This window comes from Poecilia formosa, unplaced genomic scaffold (genome assembly GCF_000485575.1).
Source record: "Poecilia formosa unplaced genomic scaffold, Poecilia_formosa-5.1.2 Scaffold5, whole genome shotgun sequence".
In the NCBI taxonomy this organism is placed as follows: domain Eukaryota; kingdom Metazoa; phylum Chordata; class Actinopteri; order Cyprinodontiformes; family Poeciliidae; genus Poecilia; species Poecilia formosa.
In genome coordinates this window covers 3,089,437-3,106,752 of record NW_006799944.1, presented here as the reverse complement: position 1 = coordinate 3,106,752, position 17,316 = coordinate 3,089,437, and the positions used below count along the sequence as shown (strand labels likewise).

Sequence of the window (17,316 nt, the reverse complement as noted above, 5' to 3'; positions counted from 1 at the left end):
GGAGTCCTCAAGATTTGATGGGTGTGGAAGGACAACCCTGGTCTTACTACTGAACTAGTAGCTTGTTTGACAGTGTTGGGTTTTGTCCAGCAGCTGCAAACTTTGTGCATCAGGTGTATGCAGGGGTTCAGCAGGAGTATGCATACAGCATAGCATAGCATAGCAGTGCTTTCTGTGATTTTTATTTAGGAGCAAAATTATGAATTAGATTTGAATAACCACAGATGCTAGTCGAGTTTAATGAATGCAAAAGGAAGCAAGTTTTGTTTTATTTCGCACAAAACAAAACAAAAAAAAATTAGAAGCTTTCGGCCACACTTTTGTTGCAACTTTCCAATAGTTTCACCAGAAGACATGTTAAAGGTCACCTTCTTTATGGGGTTTTATATGATGGGATAAAAATATGTGCTTAGATAAAAAAAAAACAGATTTAGTTATCCAGTAACATGGATGAATGAAAGAAGAATTTCACTCTGAGACGGGAATCAAATCTCCTGAGGAATTCAAACTGCATCCAACATGTGCAATTAGATATGGAAATATAAACTATATGAATAATAACTGATCAGATGTTCCTCTTAAATTCATTCTAGCACAACTCATAACATGCAGTAACTCAGAAATACTATGATGAAATAATCCTTAGCATTATCTTGCATATTGGATCACTTTTTGCCAATGAGACAACTGATCCGATTATAAAAATGATAAACTACGGTAATATTGACTTCATTAAAGAAAATATTGAAAGCCTTATTCACATCAGGAAAAGTGAGAAGCGTATATACTCTCCAGCACTGAACTATAACTGTCAATTTTTATTAATCATAACATTTAACTCTTGACATTTGGAGTAAAAATAAACACGTTAGAGGAAACTGAACGGCAAAACCCAGCTGGTTTGGCAGGATCTCTCTAAAACATAAAGGAGAAGGGAAAAAAAATGCAGTGCATTTGGAAGTGCACATCTTGGCATTTCAGTCTTGTACTGATGGATTCAAGTAGGTGTTTTTTGGAAGAATGCTCTCCTACTTGGCATGCTTCACAATGAGTGTGGAATTATCCTCCACTTGCCAGTTGTTAGAAATGTGATTTTATAAGTCAAATAAGACGAGCAAATCAAGGTCAGGAGCAACACTCGAACCGATGGGTACTTATTGTGCGTTCAAAAGCAGTGGGTTCTCTCACTCTCACTCACTGTGGGCCCGTGTGTATTGTTTTGGTTGTTTTGTTTGTGAACTTGGGTGCTTTGACTGCTGAGTCTGGGAGGCAAACAAAGCACATGCTGGACAATTGATCAATGATCTTCCAGAGTTCATGTAGAGGGCACATTGGGGGTTACCAAGGCTGGCTTATCCACCAAAGGCACAAAAGCCTCCTTTACCTGCTCCTGCCTATCCCACTGATGAGACACCAAACTAGGGTCAATGAAACCACCAACTAAAGATTGATCATCACAACATCAAAGTCACTCAAGTAAATCCACCCTTTTTCAGACATCTGGGGTATTGATACAAACGCTCCCGGGAGGAGAGTTGCTGGTTAGAAACCAATATTCTTCATGGGGGTGGGGGACGGGACTCTGACCCATCCTCTACAAAGACCTGTAAAGTCTGAAGAGCATTTTAGTGTGGATGGGTTGAAAAGTTTACCCACACCATCCTCTGCAGACTTGCCAGGTGAGGCTCTTATGCAACTCTCTCAAGTTCAAAACGGGTTCATTGTCCTGAAGTTATACTGAAGGAAATATCGAAAACTCAGCAGCTGTTTCTTCAGATAAACCAAATACCTGAAAGTAACTCATTGTTTCCAGTCGGGGTGAGAGTGGTCAATGGAAATATGATAAACAATGACACAAACAGCAAGTTCCCTTAACTTGGTGCATGACATGCCTGACAGCCCCTCCCCCTTGTCCTGTCACTCTAGAGTATTTTAGTTCAAGTTCCACTGCAGCATCCGGCAGAGCTGCGGTCTCGGTTTCACCTCCCACTTCCTTTTTTTGGCCCTGACGTGTTTCCGGCCCCTGAATTAGAAAAACTCTTTCCACACAAAGTTGTGATATCAGGGCCGTCTTCCTTCTCTTGTCGCCCGTGTTCGGAAACTATTAAGAAATCCCCAGTGAAGTTGAACTCTATCTCCCGAATCCTTTGCTCCCAACCACGAGACCAGAGATACGGGGCGACATCAAAAACCCTTCAGCTAGAGCAACACGGAGAGGAAATATCTCTTGAACTCGACGATAAGATAGAAGCTGGTGCAAGCTTTGAAGAATTTTTGCTGTTTAATGCACGGAAAGCAGGGAAACAATACAAATGAAGAAACAGTTTAGTTTCTATAATTGTACTGTTGTATTCTTCTTCTGATAGAAGTATTTCAGCATCCGTTAGTCCTCGAAGTTCTGGGTGAGAAACTGCAAGGCAGCCACTGGTTCCCCAAGGTTAAACCTTTTGACGAAGGCCTGAAAATCCCATTTACCTGGAGGTGCAGAAGACACAAAACACAGATTTTCATTAGCATTTAAGCAAAAGAATTGAGAGAAAAAAAAAAACTTAAGGTTTGCTTTCAGTCCAGCAAAACACTCCAGAAATGAGCTGTACTCCGAGTGCACTCTCTGGTGCATTATGAGAGCATTTCTTCTGACCACTTGGTCTGTGTTTAAGGGATCTGAGGCCTAACTGAGCAACACATGGCTCTGGGATGTGAGTCACTGAGAACAGCTCTGCTGAAAATAAAACATGTTGCTGTAATGATGGAGGTGGGAACGCAAGGACGTATTGGCAAGATGATATGATTCAATCGCCTGGACTGTTTTTTTTCTCTTCCCTCCCCTTTTAAACAAACACCAGACGGCCATCCGGCTGGTATGACAATATCACTTCTAAGATTTTGACAACCACTGATTCCCTGCAGTTTTCCCTCCCTTAACAAAAAAAAAAAAAAGAGGACAAATTCACAACTATGATTCCAAGAAGAAAACCCTGTGTGCTTTAAACTTGCAAACTTCAACAGATTCCACAAAGAAAGAGCGCGTGTCTGCATCTTCATATGTCTGCATGTGCATCAGACAATGCTTTGATGCTTTGTACTGTAATCCAGGGAATCGGGGACATTCTGGTATTTCCATGTGTGCGGTAATTAGACTAACAGCTGTTCAAGAATTGCCTTGGGAAGTTGAAAAAGCCAGCTTCTGAAATGGTCCAAATCCATAGAGAGAATGGACTCAAATAGGGTCAAATCTCAATATGCCTGGATTAAAAAAACCCAAACAAAAGTCATCTTTAACATTCTGCTTCATCTGATATATATATGGTGTCACTTTTTGGCCATCAGACAGCAGCATGCATTAGAAACGCACAATGATCAAGCATACAATTATAATCTCTGACAGGTGAAATGAGAGCCATTGATTATCTTTACTACCAAAATCTGTCAGTATTGAAGATTTTAGATGCTCTTCTACAAGTTCCTCCCAGTAGTTTGCTGGGCCTTATGGTTCATTCCTCCTGATGAGTCTGTTTGAAGGCTGCCTTTCTCACACACAAGTGTGGTGACTGCTATGAAAAACATTGACTTTGTTGTTGCAAGCCAATTTGGTTGAGGACATCATTTATTTGGAACATTAATTTTTAAGAAAGTTTGAAAGTTGGCCCAGGCTCAGAAATGTTACTGAAATATTTCCACAGGGTTTTCCTTTTTCATCACGTTACTTTTTGTGAAGTGCTCCAGTCCTTCCTGCATCAAAACACCTCCACTTCATGACTCAGCCACCCCCTACTTCACAGTTTGGATGATTACTTTTTCAGGCTTACAAACTTCCCCCTTTTTTTTCCTTCCAAATATAATAATCTTTATTTCTAGACACTAGTTTTTTAGTTCCATCAGACCACAGGCATGTCTCAAAAATTGTCCTATGTATTTGCTGACACTAATCTTGCTTTTTTAAATCTTGTTTTTAGAGAAATGGCTTCTTCCTCCTCGAGTGGCTTTATTGCTCATGTCTACACTGTATGTAGGTGCTCTCTTATCAATTCAATTCAATAATTTCAATTCAGCAAGTTGAAATTTTGTTACTCCTGGCTTAAGATGGTATAAATTCAGTCTGATTTGATGTCAAACTCTGAAGGGAAAAAGATTGTCTTTTTGTGGAGAGAAATCTCAGGTTTAAACTATATTAAATAGCAACTGTACAGTAAGTCCTCAAAGTTGATGAGTTAGAAGCAGAATGTTAGAACAATGATTTGAGCAAATTTGACAAGTGTGACTATGTTACTGGCTACACGACTGCATTAGAGCATTTTCAAAACTGCAGCTCTCCCTACTGGAAAATAGATTTGCAGACAGCTCACACAAAAACACACAAAAAAAATGAGTCCAATTTGAGCAGGCTGTGGCAAAAAAAAAAAAAAAAAACAAAACAAAACAAAACAACTAAAAAACAAATCTGTTCTAATAAAAAAAAAAAATCCAGAGCAGAAAAACTTATGGTTTTTGTTCTGTTAAGCAGATAGCAGCAGGTACAAACAAAACAAATATCCAGGTTATGGACAAATGAGCAAACCAGGCAGTGATACAAAACATCCAACCAATCAATAAAACTTTTAAAAAGGGCCATCATCCGAGCTGAGATTTGAAACAAAAGTAAAGATATTGTTTTTATTGTTGTTGCAACAATATCTGAACAAAACAAAATTCAAGCATCCCAATCCATATCACCAGTGAGGGTCACCATCTGTGAGGGTCTAGGCAGGGACCCACCTTGCGCTTTCAAGGTGTTGATCTAAAGTCACATCAGAATACTGACCCAACCACAATGGACCCACGATGATGCTTTTCCCCATTTAGAAGGTTTAGAATGGCTGCATCATTCTCAAATTTAATGAAATGCATTTTTCCTTGGTGAGACAGTCACTGGTTTACAGAAGTGGGATGGGAGAACAACCTTGTTGTGATTCTGGTCTGCATTACTCAGAATATGTAAAAAGAGGTTCAAAGGAAGACCGGCTGTGAGTCATGGACTCACTAATGCAAGTGGCGAGCAAAGCAGATTTGTTGCTAGGTCTTATTGAAAAATAAGTTAATTCTGGTTCTGATGGAAAGGTGTCAGAATACACAATTCATTGTAGTTTGATGCTCCATAGCTCCAGGTTAGTAAGCATGCTCCTACTGACCCCTTGTTCTTCACTGAAGCAACATCTTTTAAAAAATATTAATATTGAACATGATTAAATTATACACAGGCATGCAAAAGAAACATGGACATACAAAATAAAAATAAAATAAAAAACATTCGAGGGAAAGAAAGATGCAAAAGTTATTTTTCTATTTCCACATGAACCGTTGGCTTGAACTGATGGTGTAGATATAAAATAGCTGTAACAATGTCAGAGCGAGGTACTTGTCCTTTATTTTATTTGACATTTATCTAGTGACTTCTATTGTTGTGTACTTTTACATCATGTTGATTGCTGGGTACATTATCTGAGGAACAAATTACACCCAGATGCACTATAGGTAGAAAAACCTTCTGCTGACATCTTGATGCCCAACACCGCAGCACACAGTCAGGAACCTTCTGGAGTCCATCCCTCCACAGGTCAGAAAAGAGTGTAATAACACACTGTTGGTCATAATGTTATGCCTGATTGGTGTAGCTCACCATTAACAAAGGCACAAATCAGAAGACTTAATTGATATTAGATATATTCTGCATGTTATCTTTTTAATGTAATCATTAATTGCTATAGAGAGCTTTGAAAAATAAGCAGAATTTGCATTGTGGAGCGATACCTAAACAATTTTTTTCCCAACCCGTCACACTTTTTTTTAGTTTCAAAACCTGACACTTCCATGTGGCTGTGAGTTCGGGTCAGGTTCTGAGCTCAGCTGGGGGAAAGAGGATGAATAATAACTGGGAGATGAGCAGATGAGTACCTGGATCTCAGCAGGTCATCTCTGTGAATGAAGACTGCCAGCAGGGAGGCCACCAATAATCATGAGAGGGCAATGGAGTCAAGTGACCTGTCTGCATTAAAGGGCATGGCCCCAGCAGACCCTTATGGGTCTGTGCTTCAGTCTCAGATAATGCACCGCCTCTGCAGATCCCCAAACTCCTCGGCATGTCCATGACGAGGTCGCTCACCCCCCCAGCTACTGCAGAAGGGGAGACAGCTCGGAGATGAACTTTACATAAAATACTGGGACATATCTGACATGTCATGTTGTAGATTTCGCTATTATGATAATGAAGCAAAAATACTTTTTCATCTGGGTTTTTGTTTTCTTGCCTTACAGCGGTGTTGAGCAACATTTTCTCTAAAAAGTACTGGAGTCAAAGTCAGGCAGCGATTGTAAGACTCTGCACACATAATCCTGTCTAAAGCTGTGCAATCATTGGGGCTCATTCCAAAACGAAGTAAATTCTCAGTACCCGCTGCTATCGCGCTGGTTGGTACCTTGCGAATGTCTAGACTTACAAGTGACCCTAAAATAGGCTGGTGCTTGTTTGTAGTGCAGAGACACGTTTCCGCCTCTCCCATCTGCATGCTCATGGAAAGGACAGATAGTGTGGGACCTGAGGGCGATGTTAACATCTTCCTGCCTCTCCTTTTGTTTCCACCTTGCATCTCTGCCTGGGTATGGCAGAAAGATCAGGACTGCTGCGAGGTGACAGAGAACTGCTACATTTAGTGGTGTGGGCGGTGTCCCTGTTAAACCTCTTACACTGTCTCAGATATACTCAAAATCCAGTAATCTTTTTTCTCGCAGTAAAGTCAAAGGAGCCATATCAGAGTAAGAGCCTGACTGAGGTTCTTCTTATGAAAATAGATGCAGGAATATTGCAGTGTTTATTTTCAGGATGAGGAACTTTGTTGCTGTCGGGATTCAGCCATAAGACAATATCTCTGGATGTGTAGAAAACCGCTGGAGAGGGATTAACCTGGGAAAACTCAACATGTCTGTTGATTTTAACTCTCAATGTGTTGCCAGTTTAATGCTGTAGATTATTAGATCTGCGAGGTGAACAAGTCTAATTTTCCAGGGAATACCCAAATCACCAAACTTAAAGTTGTTTTTACATTAAAAAAACCAAAACATCGCTCTGGTCAATATGAACCAGCATAGGAACTCAAAAATTCAACTGTTGCATAAAACTAAGCGAATAAGGATGCATTTTCCATTATATCAAATTGCATTTAATACAGTACTTAGAACATTAGTGCAATTAATGGCAATAGTACTCGTTTAAATAGTAAAAACTGAAATAAAGCTTTATTTTTTTAGTACACTTACGATTTTCCCAAGTTTCTCATTTTGAGATAATTCAATTAATGTACTAGCAAATTTGTTGCATGTGCACGATTTTGTATTGTAACTGTGTAGCTGTGATCTTGTAGTGGGCTTGCAAAAAAGACAAACCTAGTCAAATAAAGTTTGGTGGATTCTTAAGCAAACGTTAGGTTGTCTTCCCTGGGTTTCCTAACTACTGCAGGTTGTCTTTGAAAGCCTTTCCTCAACAGATCTTATCACTGAAAAATGCCAATCAGGAAATTTAAATAGATCTGTGCACAACACTTGCAATTGTCAACAAGTGCATCTCACCAGAAATGGAACAAGGAACACAACGTTCCTCCAAAACTGATAGGAAACGCAGAGACGAGGCTGCCAGGAGGGCTATGGCAGCACTGAAAGAGCAGCAGGACTTCCTGGCAAAGACTGGCTGTTCATAACATTTGACAACAATCTCTAACATGCATTGTATGTCTGGGCTATGGGGCAAATTTTCAGAACCAAGTTGTCTTCGATGAGAAAAAAAAATCCACCAGAAATGCTTGAGCCCTGCTAGAGTGAAAAAGATCAATTCACTCTTGGCGACATGAGATAAACATTCTGTGCAGTTTTGATGACACCAAAGATGCAGCCTGAGCTACAACAAAGCAATTTCGATCGAAGGATATTCATGTGTTCTAGTGATCCAATCAAATCCCAGCTCTAAATCCAACTGCAAATCTTAAAAATTTATATTCACGGACTCACACAGACATACTGAACAAACTACAGGACAATGTTCATGTAGAGAGACTGAATACAGATGTTTGCCACATTTGTCAAATTTTTATTAGCAAAAATAATACTAATAAAGGAACATGCAATATTTTCTTTTCACAACTGCACATTACTTGTTCAAATCCCAGGAAAAATAAAAATTAAATGACAAAGAATGCCTTCCAGGGTACCCTAAAAGCCAAAAAACTGTAATTTAAAAAAAGTTAAGTTTAACTTTAATACACTAGCAACCTATTTCCCCATGTTTTTAGTGTATGTGATTTAATCTTGTGTGCCATTTTCTCATTTGAAATACAAGTGAAAGTTCTGATCTGACCTCAAATGGTCAAATTTTATCAGGGATGCACACATTTGTGCAGATCAGCTATAGTGAAATTATGTCCTTGCTCTTAAATGCAAGTGTTAAAAAAAACAGATAAGGATTACTCTATATGCTTTCGATAAATGTTTCAGATCAAAGTTGTGAGTTGAAGGACTTAAAACCTTTAAACCAAACCTGTCAACTTCAAGATGTCAAGATGTCACTTTAAAGCAGCTGACTCCAGCCTAAAACTTGGGCCTGCTATAGCAACCAAATCCTGGCTCTCTTGACTCCTCGCAGCTCTGATTAATGGTAGAGGCTGTGGGTGGGTGGTAGACATGGATCTGCCCATTACCACACTACAACATTGCAAATGGCTTCAATTACTGCAGAGTGTGCTGAGCTGGCAGTACAGGCTCTGGGAAGCAAGATGAGCAACGTGTAGGATCCAGCAGCTAACTCCTCTCTGATCCATTCTTTTATACAACATGATCGTCACCCTTGTTTTTACAATCCATCAGAAATAAATGAAGTAAAAAGCGGCTGCGGGATTCAAAGCGATGTATTATTTATAAGTTTCTATTTTTTCCAAGCAAATAATCTCAAACAGTTTTTGAGACGGTAGATCTGCACATTTAGAGTGGCTGCTAAGGTCAGGAGATGGACGGCTGGATGTGTGAACAGTGTATGCGGAGTGTATCGTGTAAACTGAAACACTAGGCAGCCGCTCTCAAGGCCTCGGGTTTTCCCTCCCGGCATTGTAACACTGTTTCCCCCGACAAACTGACATGTCGGCACCAAACAGTAGCAGGACATAATAAGGGCTTGCCAAGTGCCTGACAAGTATCATGAGGGCCTAAGCGCCCACGCCTGCGCCCCCGTCTCCACCCCCCACCCTGGCACAGGGGCAGTCTCCAGTCAGGGACAGCGTTCCTGAGCCAGAGCAATGGGGATTCCCTAGGATAACGCCCCTGTGCCCAGTGCCAAGATTGCAGCCCCATGTAGATCCTTATGTAACAAACCAGCTGTCTCCATCAGTTCACTGACCCACATTCATAACCTTAACCCTGGAGGCAAAGCAGACTCCCACGGTTTCTCACAACAGCCCCTGCTCCACCTCTAATTGTTCAGTCCCCTCTGGCCAGTGCTTATTACTTAACTGATGGTCAGAGATGAAAAGAAGAGAGACGGCAAATCAGAAATAAAATTGAGTCAATGACTCCACTACTGGAAGTGGAAAACGATCATTAGGAGTCCTCCACCCACGACTAAATGCTCTCCTTCACAAATCACGTCAATTAATGTCATCGGTTATGAAGAATCCTCTGTGTGTCATACCACATGGAGGGAGGACAGATGCTAATAAGTGAACATACTTAACGGAGGAGGTGGGAGACATGGGATTCCCTCTGTTCTTCTCGTCTTGGTGTGCATACTGCGCACATGGTCGTGGAGGCTAATGACAATACAGCAGGTAAAATAATAGAAAGATGCATTCAAAACCAAATACAGGTGCATCTTGTTGGGATATAATTGAAAAGTTAATTTGTTTCAGCAGCTTTATTCTAAAAGTAAAACTTGGGTAGTTTATCAATTACACTCAAATGGACAAGTTTCAAAAGTTTATTTCTGTAAATTTGATCTAAGAAGAAACAATGTATGAGTTTGTAGGCTTTAGCTGGCATTTTTTTACCATCTGTACCATGATTTAAGACATCCATAGTCATCCCTGTACCAAAGTCTTCTGTAACATCTTGTCTTAATGGTTACTGCCCAGCCACACTCACTCCTGTCTCTACAAAGTGCTTCAAAAGGCTGGGGACGACACATCGGAAGCAAACCATCAACGTAGCTGAGGACTCACAATATTACGTATAGAGGTGGAACCGGTTCACACAGACTCCATCCTGGTCCACCATGCCCACTCCCACACAGAGAATAAGGACTCCTATGTTAGGCTGAACTTCGGTTCTGCATTTAACACCATTTTCCCACCAGAAACTGGTGTCCAAGTTGGCTAAACAAGAAGTACCCAATGCGTTAAGATTGACTTAACAAAAGCAATGCCACAGTAGTTATCCATTTTCTTGATATACGGTGCTTTTAAAGTAAACACTCCAGCTGCACTCCATATCTGGTGAAATTGCCACAAACCCTTAAATGAGCTTTGCACTTTTTCTTTCCACTCAGCTTTCCGGTAATATGTCTCTTATCCACACTTTGAACAACCAGCGTCTTTTTAAAATGCCGTCTTTGGCTTTCCAAAGCATAATAAAGACTCTCTTCTGGACAGTAAGCGGTCACCAATATGATTGTGTTATTTAGAAAAGTCTCTTTCAAAAGTGTTGCATAGTAAAATTTTCTGGCAAATTACATTTTTGAATTTCACCAACACTATAATTAAATGATAAACCTATACAAGTTTCACATTTTGAATTGAATCATTAAAAATAATTTACCTTTTTAATGATCCGAGATGTGTGTGTAAAACATGAGTTACCTTTATTTCTCAACATCCAATCCCATCGCTCTCTTCATATGGACAGTTATTCTCTCAAGAACAAACCCTTCAAATGAAACATTTGATTATCCAAGAGTGAATTCCTTAATTAAATTTCCCTTGAATAGATTTTGCAGGAGAGAGGAAGTGCGACAACAGGAGTTAAACTCATCCAGTAGATTAAGGATGGGTGGATCCGCTAACTGCAATTGCTTCAAAATTGGGGTGGTGGGTAATTGGAGGATGGCGGGGTGTTCAGACTATTTGTATTTTTTCTTTTATGACAAACATTATATTTGAAACATTCTATTTTAACAATGTGATGAAGGTTTACCGGAAATTACCCAAATGTGACTTGGGTGTAGCACAAATACAAAAAAAAAAGTTCATCTGTTCTGACATTTCTTTTCCCAAAAACTTTAAACATCAAACACACCTCAGCCTAATGTGCTTGGACTGTTTGCTGACAAAGCTGTCAAAACTTCAAACAGCAGAGACTGGCAGCTCCACTTGTTCACCGGCACCACGCTTGAAAGTCTCCAACCGCCCTGATCTCCCCTCAAATCATCGACTGTGACCCGAGTAGAACAGACAGGGAGACACGCCTCCTGCGAGCTGCTGTGCTGTTCATCTGAGAGCTGCTTCGCACCTTCCCACTGACTTCAGACGGTGGAAAAGTTATTTTCGAACAAGAAAGAAAACAAAAGCTCTGCAGCACAAACAAGACTGACTTCTGAGAGACAAACAAAGATATGGTAATGATATCAACAATAATTAATGTTCAAATTGAACCGTACGTTCATGTGTACCGACACCGCTGAGTGGGGATTTCAGGTTTACCAACACACGGCCAGGCGGACTCATGCAGGTGTGCGTGGGAGCCGGTAATACTCGTCTTGACCTGGTGGGCATTAGCACAGCCGCAGACTCGCTCACTAACCTCATTAACATTTTCTTTGTCGGGGTTCATGCACTCGAACAAAAACTGCCCACCAAAAATAACTCCAAGTGATGCAATAAAACCTTACAGTTGTGAGAACAGACAAAACAAGTCCACTGATGTGTCTGATCCACAACGTTTCTTTCATCAAGGGAAAGAGAGATTTGTTGTGGTTACCATGAGAGAAAATGAGTTTGAATGTCTTGCTGTAATCTTCAGCAACAAAACGTTAGAATTTACAGTCATTGTAGATAACATTTCTGCGATCTAAAGATGCAGAGTGATTACCTCGGGAAGACTCCTTTTCAGTGAGTGATATCTTTGTGTGAGGAGGCTGCTCAAATAACATAAACTGGTAACGGTGGAAACCAGTCTTCTGCGGCGGCGTCGGTGGATTGTAATCTGCAAAACAAAGAACCAGAATCAGGAGAGCTGGCAATGCTGAGCTGCTGTATCGACTATAAGTCATTAAAAACCCTGGCATGGATTGCCTTTTTTTTTTAGATGGCATTACACTAATAGCAGCCATATAGCCATAAAACTCTGACCCTGAATTGTGTGCAATTTTCTCGTACTCGTGTTTTGGCTAATGGCCATGTAAATATTCTCATATACATGTGAGTGCATTTAAGAGATGTTGCTTGATTAATCTATTTTAAAACACAAAATAATAAGTTGAATCTAAATCTACTTTAAAGAATGGTTAAAAAAAGCAGCAAATAGCTTAAGCATATGTATTTAAAAATCATAACAGTTTATGATTGTCAAACTTCCTGTTACTACAAATAAAATCACCAACCATTTCATCATTCAAAAATAATGTAGAAGCATTAAAAAAAAGACATGATTCCCGTATCTTGTGCAATTATTTAATTTAAATAATTAGGATGTAATGAATGCTACATATACAGAGACAGTTGTAGGAATGCTACAGCTGCAGCTCAAAAATATACTTCATTTATTTTTCTGATTTAGTTAAAAAAAGCTTTAAACTGATATAAAAGAAATAAAACAATAAAACACATTGATATTTTTCAAACAGAAAGGGAGTGGTAAGCTAATTATTTTGTTCTTTGTTATGTGAGCACATTTTCTCTGTCCTTTTTTTGTTGTTTTTAAAAACCAGTTTTAAATAAATCAAATCAAGTGTTTTTTTTTATTTTACAATTAAACCCCCAACTATGCTTACTAAAAAAAAAAAAAATAAATGGAAAACAATTTTACTTCAGACATGTTAACCCTACAGAAAGTTATTTTCCATGTTCTGTTCAGAATATGCCCTCAGTGGAACACCAGCAGATGCCATGGCTCGCCAAATCATCACTCACTGTGGAAACGTCACACTGGACATCAAGCAACATGGATGAACTTTGTGAATGTCCCTCAAACTCCTGAAAGAATTTCACTTCATAATTGTTTCAAGGCATTGGCTACCTGTGTTATTTTTGTCCATTTTTTTCTTGGCTTTTATTTGATTTTTGTTCTTCTTGGAATTATTATTGAATTATATTTTTTGTTAGGGTTATTGTACACAACTTTGATAAGCTATGTTTTTTTTAAAACATGTACAAATAGTCTTGAACTGATTTCCACTAAACCTTTTTTCTTCCACTTAACTTTCCACTTATATCGTTAGATATAGAATTCGGTGAATAGCCAGCTTCTTTCTTGCGGGTCATCATTCGGGCAGAGGTTGTCAATGATTGTCAAGTCAGCAGTCTTCCCCATTATTGTGTAGACCAGGAACTGAACTAGAATCTCATTTAGGGTTTTTATGAACTGTAACCCACAAAATTGATTAATAGAAGCTTTAGATAATCCGTTTCCTTTACTTGAATTTTTCCAGTCTTACCAGTAAGAGTCATTCCATGCATTTTTCCTTCCGCCAGCGAGTAGCCCTGGTAAAGCAAGCACATCGTCAGTCAGGCAAATCACAAACAAAAAGTGTTCCTACAAACTAACACTAAATGATGTTAAATGTTTGAAATATAAAAATTATTTACTCAAAGCTTTTCTGCAGAATAGCATCACAATTTTTTTGGTTAATTTAAGTCAAACACACAAGAGATGTTGTTAAATCAATGTCTAAAAATTAAGGAACAAACTGCAGACAAAAGACAGTTCCCAAGCACATTAAACCAGTGAGAGGATTTCCAATTTCCCATATTATTAATTGTATATTAATCTCCTGTTGCCTAGAAACAGACATCTTATTACCATATCAGAAACTCAGGTAAATTTCATAAGCCTTTAGATATTTTTATATATTTTTTTTTTTTACTATGCATTTGCCATGTTGAACTCCCTTTTTCTCAGGAAACACACAGAGAGTAAGGCCATTCACACAGCAAAAATTACACACAGACACGTTTGTTTAATAAACTTGGGTATTTACTACATGATGGCTGCATCCTTGAGTGGGAGGAAAATGACTAAATATGTTGTCTGTGAAATGGCCCCAAACCCACTTGAAGCAAGAATGGAAGTCCCCATCACAAACGAGGAGTGTGTGGTCTGAGCACCTATTAGTGTCCTCGTTCCTCTGCACACAGGCGCCCCCTACAGGGGAATCAAGGTGGTGTGTTACTAGACAGCAATCTGGGACAAAAGATGGACTATAAAGGAATGTTTCCCTCGTTTTTCTTCCATTTAAATTGACATTTCGGTTTACTTGATGACTTCAAATCAAATTGAACATAGTTTATATGAGAACAGAAATATTATTTAGCTTCTCTTAAAGTAGATGGACTAAACAAACTAATATTACAGTATGTCGACTTAATCATTTTGGTAATGGAGCAACCATGTTTATAATTTTTTTTAGGATTAATGATTGTACATATTTGTAAAGATAAATACATACACAAATTGAAACATTTCTCATGGAAAATTTATATTTCATAAATTTTTATTTTATGATTTCTAATCACATTTTGTACAGAAGACAAAAATATGATTTTGGCAGATATGAAGACATCATGACACATGCAAAAACCTTGTATTAAGAAATGTACAGTTGTAATTCAGTTTCTTCCAAATCTATTGGCCTTATAACTTTGATCAACATCAGCACAGCTCAAATCAGCCTGCAAGTGTTACTGAGGATTTCATCAGTACTCCAGCATGTGCCCCTCATTGTGTTCCATCTTATCTATAATCCCATAACGGCTGTTGAGGATGTTTCACAGAAAGTATTAAGTGTTTACTCCGACTGATACAATTCAGAAGATTAGCTTCAGCTGTGAGTATCTTCATCCACAGATCAGTGCGAAAAAAATAGCTTTATTTAGAAACAGCAAGAGTCCTGCAGCCTGCAGGATCCAAACCCATTGCCATAGCAACAGGTAGTCAACATTTTCCCACATCTTAATGCTCAGCTCTCGTTCGTTTTCCCTGGCACCCCTTGGCCTTTTAATTTCAGTAAAGAACACGGAGTTTAAATAACAGCAAATGAATACAACATCAAATTTCTGCCAATTAATAGAAGACAAGTCTATAGCAGGCAGCAGAAATGCATCTTTACTTATTCTGATAACCATAAGACTTCAAAATAAATTGCAGAAAATGTTGCATTTGATTTATGTTTAGCCAAGCTTGATTTCAGAGTGACGGACTCTGTAAGACATTATGATTTCATGGGTGATGGTCTCTGGGGTCTTCGATGTTGGGTGCAATATTCCCAAAGTCTAAAAATCTACTTATTTGTTATTCATATTTAAAACAAATGTCATTTTTCATTCATGACTCAGGTATATGGATATAATGTGTGTGCATAAATTTTAGGCTCAAAATATATCAATGAAGGGCAAGGCCATTAATTAAAATTCATACTTAAAAATGATTACCCAAGTTATCAGTCATGCAGACTATTACACTTTAAATGTGTTGTGTTCTTTGTCTTAAATGAGTTATTTAAATACAACTGATTTCATACATGTTAAAAAAATAAAGAGGCAAAACAAACAACTGGGGTCTAAAATAACCCAGGTCACCAGGCAGAAAAGATAAATACAGATTTTTACACGTCAATAATAATAAAGAAAAAATTGGCTGAAACATTCTCACTCCATCTTCTCTTCACCGTCTGATTACTTCATGTTAAAAAACCCAGACACACCCAGACATAAATGGGGTGGGAGGAATTTTCCTCTAAAATGAACAACAGAGAGTTTTTTTGCCAGTGGGAGTAAAGTTGAAGATAATCTTTTAAAGTGATCTTTATGGGTCTATTGTGTAAAAAACAAAAAAACAAACCTAAAACTAAGCAAGCAATTATGGAAAACAGAAGAAGACCACCGGCTCAACACCAAGCCTGGAACTCATCATGCTCTGCAGTTCCTGAGACTAATAGTTTTGTTTTGGCACCCAAACAAATCTGCTATGATGTGCAAACCACGTCTTCCCAGGACAACATCTGATTTAACAAATAAGCTGAATGACTGAACATCCCTTCAGCAATCGGTGAGAAAACGGTTTCATTTCATATGTAACAAAAACAAAGTAAGCAAAGTCTTTTCAATTTCAAATCCTGCACATATTTTTTTTTTGCACCTACATCTATTTCCAAACTCACTCCTGCCAGGCTGTTGAATTGATCCTGTTTGAGATTCAAGAATATCTATTGCTGGACTTGTACCAAAAGCAAAACACCATCCTGGAATATCTCAAAAGGGCTGAAAACAAAAGTTGTGAAGCAGTGTGTCTCGGGCCTTGGACACCGTAGGGCAGGTTTCAGGTCTTACATTCACATTCATTGTTTTACACACAGCAGTCTGCTGCCAAAATATGTGATAAGTAGCAACAGCATCAATGCGCTTTACCGGTAAATTGTTCAAACACTGGGACTTGAGTGAATAAATGAAGATATGGCAAACATATGACACAAATATGTTTGAGAACAGTTGGCACACAGCAGAGGCCAACTGGTATCGTAGTTGTCTTGCAATTCAAAGTTGTAGAAATGATTTCAGTTTCTTCCAGTCACGTTGATGTGCCCCTGGTTGCCCATTGATTTGTGTATTGGTGTATAAACATATGCATTTATGAATGTAAATGGGTGAAGGTGCATGTAGTGCAAAGCATTTGAGTGGTCAGTAGGACTGGAAAGGAGCTATATAAATCCAGAACATTTACACGGATTTAATCATGTTTTATATGTAGAGCAAACTCACCTATTCATGATTTGTTTTGCACAGCATATCTAAAATATTTAAAGAAGATGTAGCTTGAGAAGCTGAAATACCCAGACGCAATGCTAATTGACACACTACTGAATGGTCTTTGGAAAGCTGCCAATCCACGAGTGTCGTTTGTTTTTTTTTTTGTTTTTTTTTCTTAGTGCTGATTGGTTATGCTCCCAGGAGCAGAGATAAGGAAGTTGATGCTCGCTTCTGCAATACTGCCAAAACAGTATCCAAAGTCTGCATTAACGCATATTACAGTATGTGCTACAGCTTTTAAAATGGAGGGAGTCTTTTGTATTTCATGATCTCAGCTATTCGCAGTCGATTG

At 38.7% G+C, this 17,316-nt stretch overlaps 1 protein-coding gene across 1 annotated transcript in view; it reads right to left on the bottom strand.

Annotated features, from left to right (window-relative positions):
* Positions 1-2,257: 2,257 nt before the first annotated feature.
* LOC103145754 (phosphatidylethanolamine-binding protein 4-like) overlaps positions 2,258-17,316 on the bottom strand; it is a 59,949-nt gene continuing 44,890 nt past the window's right edge. The window contains exons 5-7 of the mRNA XM_007563328.2: positions 13,658-13,703; positions 12,094-12,207; positions 2,258-2,475 (exon numbers count right to left, since the gene is read on the bottom strand). Of these exons, the coding sequence (XP_007563390.1) occupies positions 2,384-2,475; positions 12,094-12,207; positions 13,658-13,703 (252 nt within the window). The 3' untranslated portion in view covers positions 2,258-2,383. The remainder of the gene's footprint in view (positions 2,476-12,093; positions 12,208-13,657; positions 13,704-17,316) is intronic.